Source organism: Fusarium falciforme, chromosome 2 (genome assembly GCF_026873545.1).
Source record: "Fusarium falciforme chromosome 2, complete sequence".
Lineage (NCBI taxonomy): Eukaryota > Fungi > Ascomycota > Sordariomycetes > Hypocreales > Nectriaceae > Fusarium > Fusarium falciforme.
This window is the reverse complement of record NC_070545.1, coordinates 3038946-3052675: the sequence shown is the minus strand read 5'-3', so window position 1 is coordinate 3052675 and position 13730 is coordinate 3038946. Positions and strand designations below refer to the sequence as shown.

Here is a 13730-nt window from a genome sequence, read left to right as displayed (position 1 = left end):
AGGGAATTTCCTATGTCTTTTTAGCCTGTATCATAGCTACCATTAGATTGTAAGCTTTTCTTACCAGCCAGAAATTGATCTCGTATGTTCTGTTACCTCTATTATCTACCCATTTGTGAATGCTCCACGCACGTACTTTCTGAAATCCTGAGAGTCATGGCCACAGCGCCCATCTGATAAACATCAAGTCTATTATCAAACCTCGTCGCTTCGACAGTGAATCACTGCCGGTACGCCTCGCACTATGCCTCGAGACGACTCTCTACCTCGGCACTGTATAACACCTGGACGACAGTTTTATCGCCAAACTTGCGCACATAATGCCATAAAGAACTTTTTCAAGGATCTGAATCATTGGAGTGGTAAGTTATAGCCATCACGCACTGGCCAAATACTAACTTGGCTTTGCAGTCCATGAAGCGAGCAGTGCCTGGCAGTGCCAACGTCACTTGCTCTTCTCGAGAACTTGAACGAAAGCAAACGAACCTCTGTCACATTTCCAAACAAATCGAGACTCATCCTCGCAATTCATGCTGAGTCATTTCGAGTGATCGATATACTCATCAACGCACAATCAAAATCGACACTGCACAATCCACTCAGCCAGACCTCAACCAAGACCAACGACCACGCAAAAACATCCTCTACCTCCCACATCATTCGCTGGCAAACCACACTCCCACGATGTCCGAAACGTTCCATCCCTTTCCCCGTCTCCCCGCGGAGCTGCGACTGGCCATCTGGAAACTCGCCGTCCGCTCTGGAGGCAAGACCCTCCCGGGAGTGCACTTCTTTGGTATCGTCATCCCCGGAGAAGATGAAGACGTCTATTCCTTGATGAGCCAGAGTTTGATACGACGAAAAATGACCGGCTTCAGAGACTATTACGTGGTTGGACCACGGTGGATGACGGTATCTACCGAAGATCGCTTCGTCGGCATCAAGCGGGAACCTGCTTCGTGGACCGACAATAATCCCTCAACCTATTTAATCGACTGCGGCCTCTGGCTAGCCTGCTGGGAGTCCCAACATGTGATACACCATGCCTTTGACGGGTTGGTGCAGCGCACGCCCTACAGCCAAATCCCCTGGGGGATCAAAGACCGCCCCATCGCCGTCTACCCAGACCAAGATCTCTTTTGCTTTCAGCCATATGACTGGTACACCTTCGAACTCAATTTCGCCGATTTCCTCGGCGATTTCTTTGGCGCCTTCGTCCAAAACATAGCTATTGACTACGTTCCGTAATGGGGCATCGATGTGGAAGACGCAGAGGGAGATCACGAATTTCTTGAGATAGTCAACCGATTTTTCCACCTCGCCATTAGCACAGCATCACTCTCAGAAGTTGAATCAGCCTGGTTCATTGACTATCGAATCAAGCGGCGACACCACGTGCCCACGAAGGAGCAGTCCGAGGCGCCGATGGGCGAAGTCTTTTACCAAGACGGCTGTCGACTTGTCGAGGTAGACATCGAATGCGAGGATTCCCCATGGGAGCTCTCTTACGAGGTCGCCGAGGACAAGTGGACAAGTTGCAAAACGTTTGTCCTGGCTCTCCAACAGACGTGCCTCGATCACCTCGACAGCGAAGAAAGGATGTATTCTCCCGGCGATGAAGACGAGGTTCCTTTCTTAGGAGTCTTGGCCTGCGAAGAGAACTAAGCATTGATAGAACAGGATTATGAGACGGAACAAGGGTACAAGGAGAAGCAAGCGACATGCTTTGCTTACGACATACGTCCTCCTATTCTGAAGCCTAACGGCACCCTTTTTCAACCACATACTCCTCTATTCTTTCTGAGCTTTTCTTTTTTTCAGATCCAACACTTCTGGGCCTAACGGCACCCGCATGGACAGATGCGATTGTTCTATGCCCCCTGGCCCGCGAGCGGCACACCTTGCTCAGTTTGTTTGGTACGTTCTGATTTGACTCTCCTGTTTGCTGTTTGCGTACTCACAATCATCCTTTGAGCAGTTCCTCTTCTGTGGTGGCTCGTGCCATTCACATTTTGTCGATGATGCATTGGTCCCTGACTATTGCGGAGGCACCAGGACAACGGCCGGCACCTTCACGCGGTGTTCTGGGTCAGTAATCGAGGGCCTCGAGGCTCTTGGTGAAGCTAAGACCGGCCAGATTAGGTACCTACGTAGAGAACTCGTTCGTAGTTGATAAATTCATGTTGATATTTGTGATGAAGATATTCGACTTAGACCTGTCAAGTCTAAGTAATCGCAAAAGCAAGTCTAAACAATTATCAAAGCAAGTACAAGCATTCATCAAAAGATGTCTAAATAATCATAAATTCAAGCCTAAAGTATCATCAAAACAAGTCTAAAGAATTGTCAAGAACTGGGCCTCTTCAGGCCAACATTTGGGTGACGATGCGCTTCACTGTGAATGGAATTTGAGATCAAACATGTGCAACATACGTAACAGTGTACGCAAACTTGAGGCAATTCTGAGTCACTGCAAGATCCTACAACGGGTCTTCAAAATTCTATCACGTAGTAACAATGGTGGCCGGGATATCTGCCTGCTGGGCTGTGAAAAGGGGCAACGCCTCAAACCACACAACATGCCAACATTGCGACTGTTTCTTTTGCCACATGATATCGTAGGACGTACAGCTTCTAAAGTGGCCAATTGCCGCATCAAATTTTGCGAGATTACGCGTGCCCTCTCTGCAGTTCTCGTGATGCCTTCACCTGGAGGGTCTTGAGGGTCAAATGCCTTGCCCCATTGCAAGTGATTCACTGTCCCTGAACCCAGCACACGTACGCAAAATTCATTACAAATCCAAAGATGCTAGAATATGCATACATGATGTGACAAACTTTTACAGGCAAACCCGTATCAAGATCCACATCAAAATCAAAACTTCTCACCATGTGCCAGCTCAACTCTACGAAATGCGACGCCTGCGAACAGACCCTGGCTTACCACAAGACCTTTTGCCGCAGGGTCCGCCTCGCCAACCAGGTCTGTGGCAGAGTTGAACACATTGTCGACTTCGTGTCCTCGGATGGTTGCCCCCACTGCTGGAGGCGGAAGAAGAACTGGCGTCGATGGTTGTGTTGGAGGAACGACAGCTCCGGCGAGACCCATTCAAGGAAGATGAAGATTTCGAGACGGCGACAGCGAGTCCGAGAGTGGTGCGAAGCGAGAACCAACAGGGTCCATCTCTGACGGTATCATCGCAATATCGTATCAGAGCCTAACGACCCAGGTAGAAGTGGTGGCGCGGTTGGCGCTCAGGGGGAAGGATATGCCTGACATTTGCCATGACAGAATCGCGGAAACCTCCTACGTTTTCATACTAGTGAGTTGCCAGCTGTTGGTTGCCAACTTGCGGTCAGCCCGAAACCATCCCAGTTGTAACCAAAAGCTCCGGGTCCCTCTCGTAACCACTCCGAGCATCCAGAAGACCGAGAAAAATGCAAGACCCTCTTCAACTATTCTAGCCCATACAACGTCGAAATTCGTGGAAGATTCTCGTCAACAGCGGAATGGTGGACTGGGTCAGTTGAAAACGAAATAATGACGTCAATGAAGCATCTCAGCGTTGGCTGTTGATCATGGCTTGCCCCACACGGCCCTGAGTGCGGGACCGGGTTCCCGGGTCCTTGGACGCTGACGAAACTGGGTGTGCTTGACTCGAGCCAGTTGCTGACGTCCGGGTTGGTGTGGGCGGGAGGAGGAAATCCTCCGCCACCAGGGTGGAGGGGAAAGAGACCCTGAATTTTGAGTGGGATTGTGATTTTAGCATCTCGACGGTCATGGCCAATATAATCCCCAAAGCTGAGATTTGATGTGCACTTCTGATCCACCCCGGACGAGGCTCTCCGCCCTGGCCGCCATGACTGCCCTAGCCTCCTTGGTGTTCCCCCAACTCCCCCACTAAAGCCGCGCGCGCCATGCTCGTGGTGCCTGTTGAAGTGTCTGTTGAGGCTAGCATGCAGGCTGGGCCAGTTAGAAACTGCGGACAACTTCTCCAGCACAAGCAAGCAACGCAAACGCACACCGCTTGCACTTGCACTTGCGCGTGTCTGAGTGCGCTACTGTCGACCTTAATCAGAATCTCTTTGTTATTGGTGTTGTCTCTCATCTTCACCGATCCTCCCTGAATCGTGATCCACCTTCGCACGTCCTTCTGCACCGAGTGCATGTCTACTTCATGCAGAGAGAACTCCAGTTGGGCTTTCCCAGTTGGGCGCGTCTGGCGTCAACAATCAATCCAATCCAACCCAGGGCCTGGGCAAAAAATGCTGTCAACGGTTGTCAGCTGGCAGCCCAATCATTTCTAATAGCAGGGGTCAGTGGCCTAGACACTGATACTACGCACTAAAGCCTCCGTGGCATGGCACCTCTGCCTGCCATGTGATGCATCGAATTCCGAGCATCAAGCCGAGAAACCGCCAAGTCCACTAATGGGGGCTTTGCCGTTTCCCAAATCCGCTTCACCACTGGTGGCGGAGAGCGGTGGATCGTCCGTCGTCTGCTGGAGAAGAGAGCTGATAGTGGGGTGTTGAAAAGGGCGATGCTCTCTGTTGAAACACCAAAAAGAGCAAGATCTTCAACTTTGACCGAGTCTTTTTTCTCAGACTGCACGGCCACTGGTCCCCGAGATCAACGCCACACTTGGCCCACCAGCCATCAACCACTCTCTTCTCTCAACTCACCAGCCAAGTTTGGCGCACCGCCAGCAAAGAACCGTGCCACTTCCGGTGTCACCGAGAAAGATTGTATCAAATACGGGTCCCAGTTACGTGGACAGTCGTCTCGGTGCCTTGTGATTTCTCCCGATCTCCAGAGCATTTCCTCACAGCCCGGTGAGCGTGGTAATCGAGGAATAAGCTGGTAGCTCAACGGTCTGGACCGTCCTGCTTACTCCCCAGCCGAGGCTCCGCATGCATCGCCGAACCATGTTCCGGGGTGCTTCATGCGACAGCCTGTCAGTGGTTAGGGACCGCCTGGGAATCCGCGCGCATGCTTCGAACCATGATTCAATCAGAGGGCGCCGGAGCTTTAAAGGCTTGACTGCCGGGGGTACCGCGATACGTGCACCCGACTGGGCCTGTGGCGCCCTAATCCGCAATCTACTGTACCTGTGGGTGATGGCGCGTCTAAATCCCTAGACGAGAGCCCGTCGCCCCGGTCGTGGTGTCTGCGGTTGGGAGGTAGCAGGCACAGGCATCGTCCATCCGCGATCGTGGATCCCGGGATCCCGGACCACCCTCAGGACCCTGACCGTGGTAGCGCCCGAGATGCTTGGCATTGACCTCGTTCAGCGGGAATGGTTATCGCAACGGCCCGTGATATAAGGTGAGCAGCTGAGGCCCTGGTGGGCGGGCGTGCAACGGACGTACATTGCGCACATGGCGCTAGTTAACGGCGCCGTCCGAGGATCCCGTACCGACAGCGAGGATCAACCAACCCGCGGATGGATGCCAATACGGAGGGCCTGCATGCACCTCTTTGTCTGTTTCTTGGCTCTCTGGAACCTCTGGAACCTCGCCCAAACCACTAGCGAATCGATGGCGCAAGCGTGGCGGAGACGAGACGCCCCTCCCTGGGTGTCGTGCGCCGCGGGGGGTCAAGGCTAACGGACAGACAACCTCTCCAGGGCCAGGACAGGGCAGGGCGATTCCAGCTGGCTCCAGCAGCGGCGCCGATCGGCCGGCAGATAAGTGACCGTCTCCAGAGAGGCCGTCGAAACAATTGACACGGTCGATAGCGAAGCCTCAGTCCACGGTAAGCTTGGAGAAGGGAAAAGCGGACCCCGTTTGCGCGAGCTTCCTTTTGTAAGCGCCGCATTGCCGCCCCCGCCTATCAGGCGGGTCAAGGAGCAAATGCTCCGGCTCCTGGACTCCCTGCCCCGAATTGGATCAGACAAGTGTGTGTTTTCACCAGCAGACGCTCCTCGGTGGACGCACACGATTTTAATATCGCTTCTCTCAAAATGGCTCGTCGTCGCATGCTCTTGTTTCTGCCTGTTCCTGCTCCGTCTCCGTCAGTGCGGCGCCATCTGATCCGCTCGTCACCATGTCCCTCTTCCGCCACGAGCCCGCCAGGTAACGTCGCCTGTGGTTGAGACGACTGACCGACGGAAACTCACTTCCTCACCTTTAAGCTCCGGCTGGGACCCTGTGCTGTGGCCCCTGGAGCCACCCCTGGACACGCGGTGGCAACCTTCTGTCCCCTCTGCGCCATACAGACTCCAGAGGCCCATCCGACGCCACACCCTTTATATCAGCCCTATCCGGTCGTCCTCGAGACACAGTCGTCTCGCCCCAGCCCAATAGGCCACGGCCTCTGATCAACGATATCATTGTCAAGCTTCTTTTCGTCTTTGTTGCTTATTGTCAACTTGTCTCCTTGTCTCTTTTTCTCTCCGCGGCGCCCCCTTTTCTGCGTCATTGTCCATGTCGTTGGTGCAGGTCCCCCCCATTCTCGCAACTGTCGACTCCTATCATCGCCTATCCAGTATCAGAATCTGAACAACCAAGCTCGAGCTCACGATAAATGTGCACGCAGCATTCGGCTGCATGCCAAGTCTGCGGGAAAGAATATCTCGTCTATGTTGAGTTCTGTCACGCATTTCATCCACCCATGCTGGTCTGCCCGCTAGGTCTGCTGCTCCTGGGAAATGACATGCGTGACGGGCAGTGTCCAAGCCCAGTCTGTCCGAACAGTCTGAGAGGAGGCTGCCGGGTCATGTAATATGATATTGCCTCGGGAGAAGGACAGGAGGGAGTTGCCGGCCGACCCCCAAACCTCGACTCGCCAGCGATCCGACATCCTTCTTAGAGTTTCTGCCCAGTCGTCTCAACCTCGACAACTTGATCGATGCCTTTGTACTCGGGAACCTCAAAGCCATACTTGTTTGCAATGGCAGGAGTCACGAATCTGGACCGAGAGTTAATTGCCACCTGACAACGCTATTGCACGGGTACGTACCGTCCGCCAATGAAGTGCCGTCCCCTGAAGTGCTTCACTAGCGGCTTCGGCGCTGTCAGACTAACAAGTGCCGTAGGCATAAAGGAGCTGCCGAGCCCAGACTCGGGAGGGCCGTTCTCGATATCCCAGGACGAGGGAGCATCAACCGACGTGACCGGCAACTTGGTTTCCTGAAGAGCCTGGATTACCGCGGGGAATGGTTCCCGGACTTCGCCCGAAAAGCTGAAACCTGGGTGAATGGTTAGAAGCAACCGCTGTTGGAGGACGAGTACGAGCACGAACCGAAGATGGCGTCGACAATGTGATCCGTCGAGCTTACGGCTGACGAAAAGTCATCCACGAAGGGGACATCGAGGTCTTCGAGCTGTTTTGCAAGCCGCTACGCAAACGATAAGCGGCCATTATGCGTGGTGGATGTGGGTTTTGAGTTGGCTATGTGTGAGGGACAGGACTGCAACTCTCGGAAGATCTGAGACGACAATTGCTTCCACCCATCGATCCTTGTAGGACTGACAGGATGCACATCATAAGAGATCCCTAGAAACAATACATCCACTGGACCATCCGGAAGCCAAGCCAACCTGGGACTGCAACAACACCGTACAACCGGCACGTGGTGAATCAAGGTGTAAATGGGAGAGAATCACTCACCTGGTAAAGATCATTCTTGCTCCGTTTGGGGTAGAAGACGGTCGGATTGTAGCCATAGTGGCGGAGATGGCGAGCAGCTACCAGTCCATCACCGCCTTGAAGTTGTCAGTAAGTCATATTGAACGACTAGTAGCGGAACGCACCGTTGTTTCCGGGACCGCATGCAACAAGGATCCTACGACCACTTTCGAGAGGTTGAAGACGGTAAACTAGTAGAATTAGTGTCTGGAACTCGTTGACTTTGAGCTCTTGCACTCAGAGTCTGATGCTTGAGGACAGTCACCCACCAGCCTGCGAGACGGCGAGACCAGCCAGCTCCATCAGCTGGTCGATCGAAAATGCACCGGTGCTCATGAGCTCCTGGTCGAGAGCAGCAGCAGCTTTGGCTCCGAGGGTCTAAGCAGGTCAGTACACAAGCTCCAAGAACGATGTCCCGTAGCCTACCTTGATCGCCATAATGTCTTTGAATCTCTCAGCTCTTGTAATAAACTATAATATTTCTCGATAGTTTCAGCAGTAGCAAAACCGCCAATCGTTCAGATGATGCAAAAGTAAGGTGACTTGGAATGTCGTCAATGACGGAAGGTCGGAAAGTTCAGGGGACTGACATCACATCAGCGCTGTGCTTTCAGCGACAAGCCTGTCGGGCAAGAACACCGAACCCCGGACTCGGTCCCACCTCTGATTGGCTGGAGCGGCAAAACCAAGCTCCGGGCTCCGGGGTTCGAAATTGTTCACCATCACGATACCAGCTTCAGCCGTTCTATCTCGGTCGTGATCGTCAATTCCCCTCGCCCATTGCCGCCATGGTTGTCAAGATCCGCCTCGCCCGCTTCGGGCGCCGAAACCAGCCATTCTACAACATCGTCATCGCCCACGCCCGGTACACCGCTCTGAATCCACCCCCACCAATTCGTCCCAACTAACGAGACTGCAGGACGGCGCGCAACTCCCGCCCGCTCGAGGTTATCGGCACGTACGACCCGATCCCCAAGCCCGATCCGTATGACAACTCCGGAAAGCTTCACAAGGATATCAAGCTCGACACACAGCGTGCGAGGTACTGGATTGGTGTTGGTGCACAGCCCACCGACACGGCATGGCGGTTACTCTCAATGGTCGGCATCCTGCCAAAGAAGCAGTTTGGGCCCAAGCAGGACCAACAGAAGGGCACCGTGAAGACAGAGGAGGTCAAGGTTCGTTGAAAGAGGCCTAACAAGGCTGTATGATATGTATGAAAGGCATTTCGAGGCGTTGGCTTGGGTCAGGTGTATTCCGATTTGAATGGAGTCAGCAATTCCAGAGAACGATGGGACAGGGAAGAATCGAGGATACCAACCAGGTCACCAAAGGTCACAATGCACCCGGGAGGACTGTACGATATGTGGTGAGGGTTTGAGGTCACCAGAGACACGCCATTTGTCGCTATTAAGAATTGTATTGAAGCGCCACCAAAAACCATATCTAAAACAACGCCTGAGCCGTCTTCAAAGCTCACTCGCTATCAAAACGCCTATATGCCGTCTTATCACACGTCTTGATACCCAACATTCGTCATCCCCAATGAGGCCGTACAAGAAAAAAATACAGTCTAGTTAGCAGTGGCTGCAGAGAAGATGTTGATGCCCAAGCATACGGCCATGACGACCGCTCCGTAGAGGGCGAGGGCGAGCGAAAGTCTGCGGAGGTGGTGGTGCTCGATGTGTTCGAGATCCCATCGCCACTTTCTGCGCCATCGCCATGAGTTCCGGTTGCTGCGGGTGCTGACGTTGCTCGCCATGCTGACACCGCTGCGAACGCTGGTTGTGCTCTGAGCCAGGGCGGCAGAGTCTTCCACGTCTGATGTACTGGAGTCTTCTCCCATGTCGTCGTCCTCCTTAACCAAACGCTGGTGATATGTACTGTCAGGGTCGCTGATTTTATAGTAGAAAAGACCAGGAAGAATAAAACTAATCGATGTCGATCCAGTGCTGCCAACGAAGGCGAGCACACGGTCTAAGCTGGTGACTGATAGAGCAGTCATGTATGCAAACGTTAGAAGAAATGTTGTAATAACTGCAAAACGAAGGTCGGACATGGTGGAGCCAGCTCCATGATCATTTGCAGGAGCTGTAGGGAGTAAAGGCGTCGAGGTCCGTCTGTTGCCGGAAGAGTGACGGTTGGGTCGCCACTTCAAGACGGCATCGAGTGAAGCTCGACAGGGATGGACTTGCAACGGAACCGAGAAGGTGACGAGAACGACAATAGCCGCCTTTCCGATCGTCGAAGCAGCTCCGGTAGGATCTGTGATTCGTTAGCCACTTGATCAAGATAGGCCACGATGAGCACTTACACATAGATACAATATTGCCAACCACGGCGTTGCCGAAAGTGATGTAGCCAGTAATGGCCACAACAATATAGATGGAGGCGGCAGAGCCAATGCTCGAGCCGACGACTCCAATAACGCTGGAGGGGGAGTTGTCATTGAGCTCGTTGAGAATAGAGAACATCTAACCGGTCAGTACTTGTTGAGCAATTAGGTGTGAGGTTCGCCTACATTCTGGTGGCAAGTATACGCAAAGACAACAACAGGGAGAGTGCTCAGTGTCTCGACGGCTCCGCCCCATTGAATCACGCGGATGCTCCCCGGGTCGGCATGCTTATCGACCGCAAAGTGGTAAATCACCAGAATGATGAGATACCCGATAGAGACCAGCGCAATAATGCTGGTGTACTTTAGAGAGTCCAGCCGCCGCAGGAAACTAAGCGGGATGATAATGAGCATAAAGGCGGTGATCCAAAAGTTTCGATCAACCAGATAAGGAGCGCTGTTGGCATTGCTAAGGAAGCCCAGCACCACGCCAGGCATCAAATCTCCAATGATGATCATGTACGACACGCCAACTCCAAAGCACTTGATCGCGATCGCGGCATCGAATATGACGGCGGCGTTAGGGTAGGTGATTTGCGACAGCGCGAAGAAGGACGCGGTTCCCCGCTCGAGATATCGGGCGCATCGTGACTGGAGGTAGAGGCCGAACGCGGCCGTTACGCCGGACCAGATAATAAGAAAGACGCCGAGCATGATGCCCATGTGGGACATGACAGAGGGCATGGCAAGGGTGCCAGCTCCAACAACTGTGACTCTATCAGCACCGCGTCGCAAGGGCTCGATCGAGGGACGCACTGGTATTCAGCAGGTTCACGACACTGCTGATCGTGGTGGCTTGGCCTCCATGGCCGCCATCCTTGTGGCCGCGACGTCGTGGTCTGGAGAGCAGATGGTCAGCGAGATCAGGTTGTTTGGCTATGGCCGGTGTCGGCGTGGAAGGGGGCGAGCCTCACCTAGACATATCGCCGGCACTTCTGGTTGTAGAAGCGTTTCCATCAGATATAGTCGAGTAGTTTGTCATTTACGACGAAGGAGCTCGTAACGATAGGTTGAATCGGCGCGATCGTGGAAGGGCACGTATTGCGACGATTGGGGGCGTTCAGATGTTGCGATGTAGAAAGTGTGCACGAGCGAAGGTATGTGTGTCTATCTCTGCGTTCCTCGGCTTTCCAATCCGATTGCTGACTCGCAACGAAGAGGCGAGGCGAGACCGACCGGAGCCACGAGTGGCAGCCCTAGGCCAGATTGCGTCAATGGGAGCGCTACTTGGCTGCTCGCTGTTGCGTGCTGCACTGCACGGTAAGTACCGTCCTGCGGCACAGAGGCCCCCAAGACTGGTTGAACGCTCCGGTCGCGACACACCAGATGGAGAGTCACGAGAGAAGTGCCAACGAGGCCGATGTGGTTGGAGGAGATGCAGGAGGGAGAAGACACCAACAGAGGCGCCGGTCAGGAGATGACTACGGACCTGGGAATTCCTGACGGCGCTTGTTTTCTGCCACGATCCTGGGAACAAAGAAACGGGGGGAACCTATCGCTGGAGCCTTGTGCCGAGCCAAAGCAGCCAATGAGCACGCGCCTCGATCGTTGATCAGCCAATCATATGCTGGACCAGTCAACCTTGGGTCCCAATCCGGGGAATAAGTTGAGGGACCATCCAGGGCTTTCCAGGGGCTTTGTGAGATCATGGATGCCTCCCCGGCGGTGTAACTGGAGGTCCAGCACTGTAATTACGGTACATCTGTACTGTATGATGCTGGTAGAAGACCACCAGGTGACCTCACTTCTTGTCTCTCCCATCTTGGATGTCGTCCATCCAAACACCTGGGCCAGATGCGCCTCCTTGTCTGCGACATCAAAGGGCCATGGTTCAGCAGGTCTCACTCACTCACAATTTCATGACATCCTCCTGACCCCCCACTTCCGCCCTTGACCGCATCCACACCGTCATTCCGCGGACGTGCATCAAACGTCCCGCGCCAGCGACTTGTCACGATGGCCACCACCATGGACGACACGACCCTCTCCACGCTCGACCTGCTCGAGTCGCGACTCCTCCGTATCGAGCATCTTCTCTATGGCCAGACGGTATCGCCGGCGCTGGCTCAGGACCGCTCGGCTGTCGAGAAGATTGGCCAGCTCGAGCGACGTTTCTCGCATCTCCTGGACAAGTTCCGCGTCTATGCCGAACTGATCAAGATTTGTACGTCGCAACGAGCATACTGCTAGAACAATTACTCATCTCGCCTAGACAAGGCACATCCAGACTTTTTTCATGCGGCCGGTCCCTCCGATCCCCCGTCACAGCTATCCAGCGACGCCATACAATCCATCGTCCTCGCCTCGGCCTCTGCGTTTCCCGCGACTCTTTCGTCCCTGACCGCGATCAAGGACAGCCCGATACCCGACCCATCAGAGAGCGCAAACCTCATTGCGTTGAAGGATAGGATGAAGGCTATCGAAACGACTCAGATTGCCCAGGCCACTGAAATCGCCGACCTTCGGAAACGGAGCGAGACGGTTATCCGATCATGGTACGAGACAGGCGTCCTCGACAACTCGAGAACCATGGCCGATTTGGAGTCGCGGGTGGCGATTGTTGAACGACAAGTGAGGAGGGCAGAGCGAGAACTGGAAGCCGAGGACGAGTTATGAGCGATGCATACAAGATACCCATTGGAATTGAAGACATGTTCGAATGTCACGGCCAGGCTTAAGGGGCAATTTGCCCAGCAGCGGCATATTTAGCTTCGGGCCGATGTCTCATGGCAGAACTTCAACATGTTTCGGTCATGATCAAGACGACACGCCAGTCCGCAAGGGAGAAGAGGCATGTCCTATGATAGATTGAGTGGATACACCAAGCTGGACTACATCGAGCACAACAGCATGAGAAACTTGCGACATCTATAGAGCTCAACATGATCAAGCACCACCTTCACCATTTCCAACCCAGCTACCTCTTCTTACAAGGTCGTTACTACGTAGTAAATACTCAACGGTAGGACTGTTAGTCAGGAACGGCAACTCATAGACCCCACTCCCAACCCAACCCTAATCCAACGTGGTGGAGTATCTCACGATGTCCACATAAACGACATAACCTTTCACCGCTTTCATCAAATATCATCTCCGCATGGTGTAGTTGGTTTATCACGTTCGGCTGTAACTGGAAAATTGCCACCGAAAGGTCCCTAGTTCGATTCTGGGTGGGGAGACGAGATTTTACTTTTGCTTCATTAGACGATGAAGCTGTCGTTACTTTTGCTTGCCATTGCTACCTTTTTGCCGACAACTGTGATGTTGAGAATATTGATGATAGCTTACGCTCAGACTAGGTTCCATCAAGTACGTGTGTGTCCAGTGCTGAGGTTATATCATGTGGCGAGTCCGTGAATGGTGTGTTCTGAAAGTCACCTCAAGCACTACTTGATTTCCGTTACTTGAAACGGTGAGAGATCAAGGACGAGGGCGCCTCACTCTCATGCGCACTAAACCGTCGTTTATATGAAACTAAATTCATCACTGAGTTCACTCATATGGCTCAGGAGCAGTTGAAGATGCAAGGCGCTGATTCAACCTTAAGACAGCCAGTGTCATGCTGTTTCCACCAATACTCTGTATCAAGTGAAAAATCCCTCGGGCCTAGTGCGGTATAACACACCTCTAGCAAAGTAGATTCTGGGAGAGATGGAGAAAACTCGGTGACCTAGCCTTTTCTCACCATGATGAGTCAAGACAAGG

General features: G+C 53.3%; 5 protein-coding genes across 5 annotated transcripts; 3 read left to right on the top strand and 2 right to left on the bottom strand.

The window, feature by feature from the left end:
- Nucleotides 1–684: 684 nt before the first annotated feature.
- Nucleotides 685–1248, top strand: NCS54_00288100 (2EXR domain-containing protein; the record flags this gene model as incomplete). The annotated part of the gene is made up of 1 exon (XM_053148469.1): nucleotides 685–1248. One exon carries the CDS (start codon nucleotides 685–687, stop codon nucleotides 1246–1248), a length of 564 nt encoding a protein of 187 aa, XP_053004444.1.
- Nucleotides 1249–6807: 5559 nt separating this feature from the next.
- Nucleotides 6808–8068, bottom strand: NCS54_00288000 (NAD(P)H-hydrate epimerase; the record flags this gene model as incomplete). The annotated part of the gene is made up of 7 exons (XM_053148468.1): nucleotides 6808–6910; nucleotides 6962–7190; nucleotides 7244–7340; nucleotides 7613–7707; nucleotides 7756–7821; nucleotides 7900–8008; nucleotides 8057–8068. 7 exons carry the CDS (start codon nucleotides 8066–8068, stop codon nucleotides 6808–6810), a joined length of 711 nt encoding a protein of 236 aa, XP_053004443.1.
- A 350-nt stretch (nucleotides 8069–8418) lies between these two features.
- NCS54_00287900 (Hypothetical protein) lies at nucleotides 8419–8817 on the top strand (the record flags this gene model as incomplete). The annotated part of the gene is made up of 2 exons (XM_053148467.1): nucleotides 8419–8495; nucleotides 8550–8817. The coding sequence occupies 2 exons, from the start codon at nucleotides 8419–8421 to the stop codon at nucleotides 8815–8817; spliced, it is 345 nt and encodes a 114-aa protein (XP_053004442.1).
- A 386-nt stretch (nucleotides 8818–9203) lies between these two features.
- NCS54_00287800 (Aa-trans domain-containing protein) lies at nucleotides 9204–11007 on the bottom strand (the record flags this gene model as incomplete). The annotated part of the gene is made up of 5 exons (XM_053148466.1): nucleotides 9204–9895; nucleotides 9945–10104; nucleotides 10152–10732; nucleotides 10782–10864; nucleotides 10940–11007. The coding sequence occupies 5 exons, from the start codon at nucleotides 11005–11007 to the stop codon at nucleotides 9204–9206; spliced, it is 1584 nt and encodes a 527-aa protein (XP_053004441.1).
- Nucleotides 11008–11981: 974 nt separating this feature from the next.
- On the top strand, nucleotides 11982–12641 carry NCS54_00287700 (Hypothetical protein; the record flags this gene model as incomplete). Its single annotated transcript, XM_053148465.1, has 2 exons — nucleotides 11982–12189; nucleotides 12238–12641. The coding sequence occupies 2 exons, from the start codon at nucleotides 11982–11984 to the stop codon at nucleotides 12639–12641; spliced, it is 612 nt and encodes a 203-aa protein (XP_053004440.1).
- Nucleotides 12642–13730: the final 1089 nt, after the last annotated feature.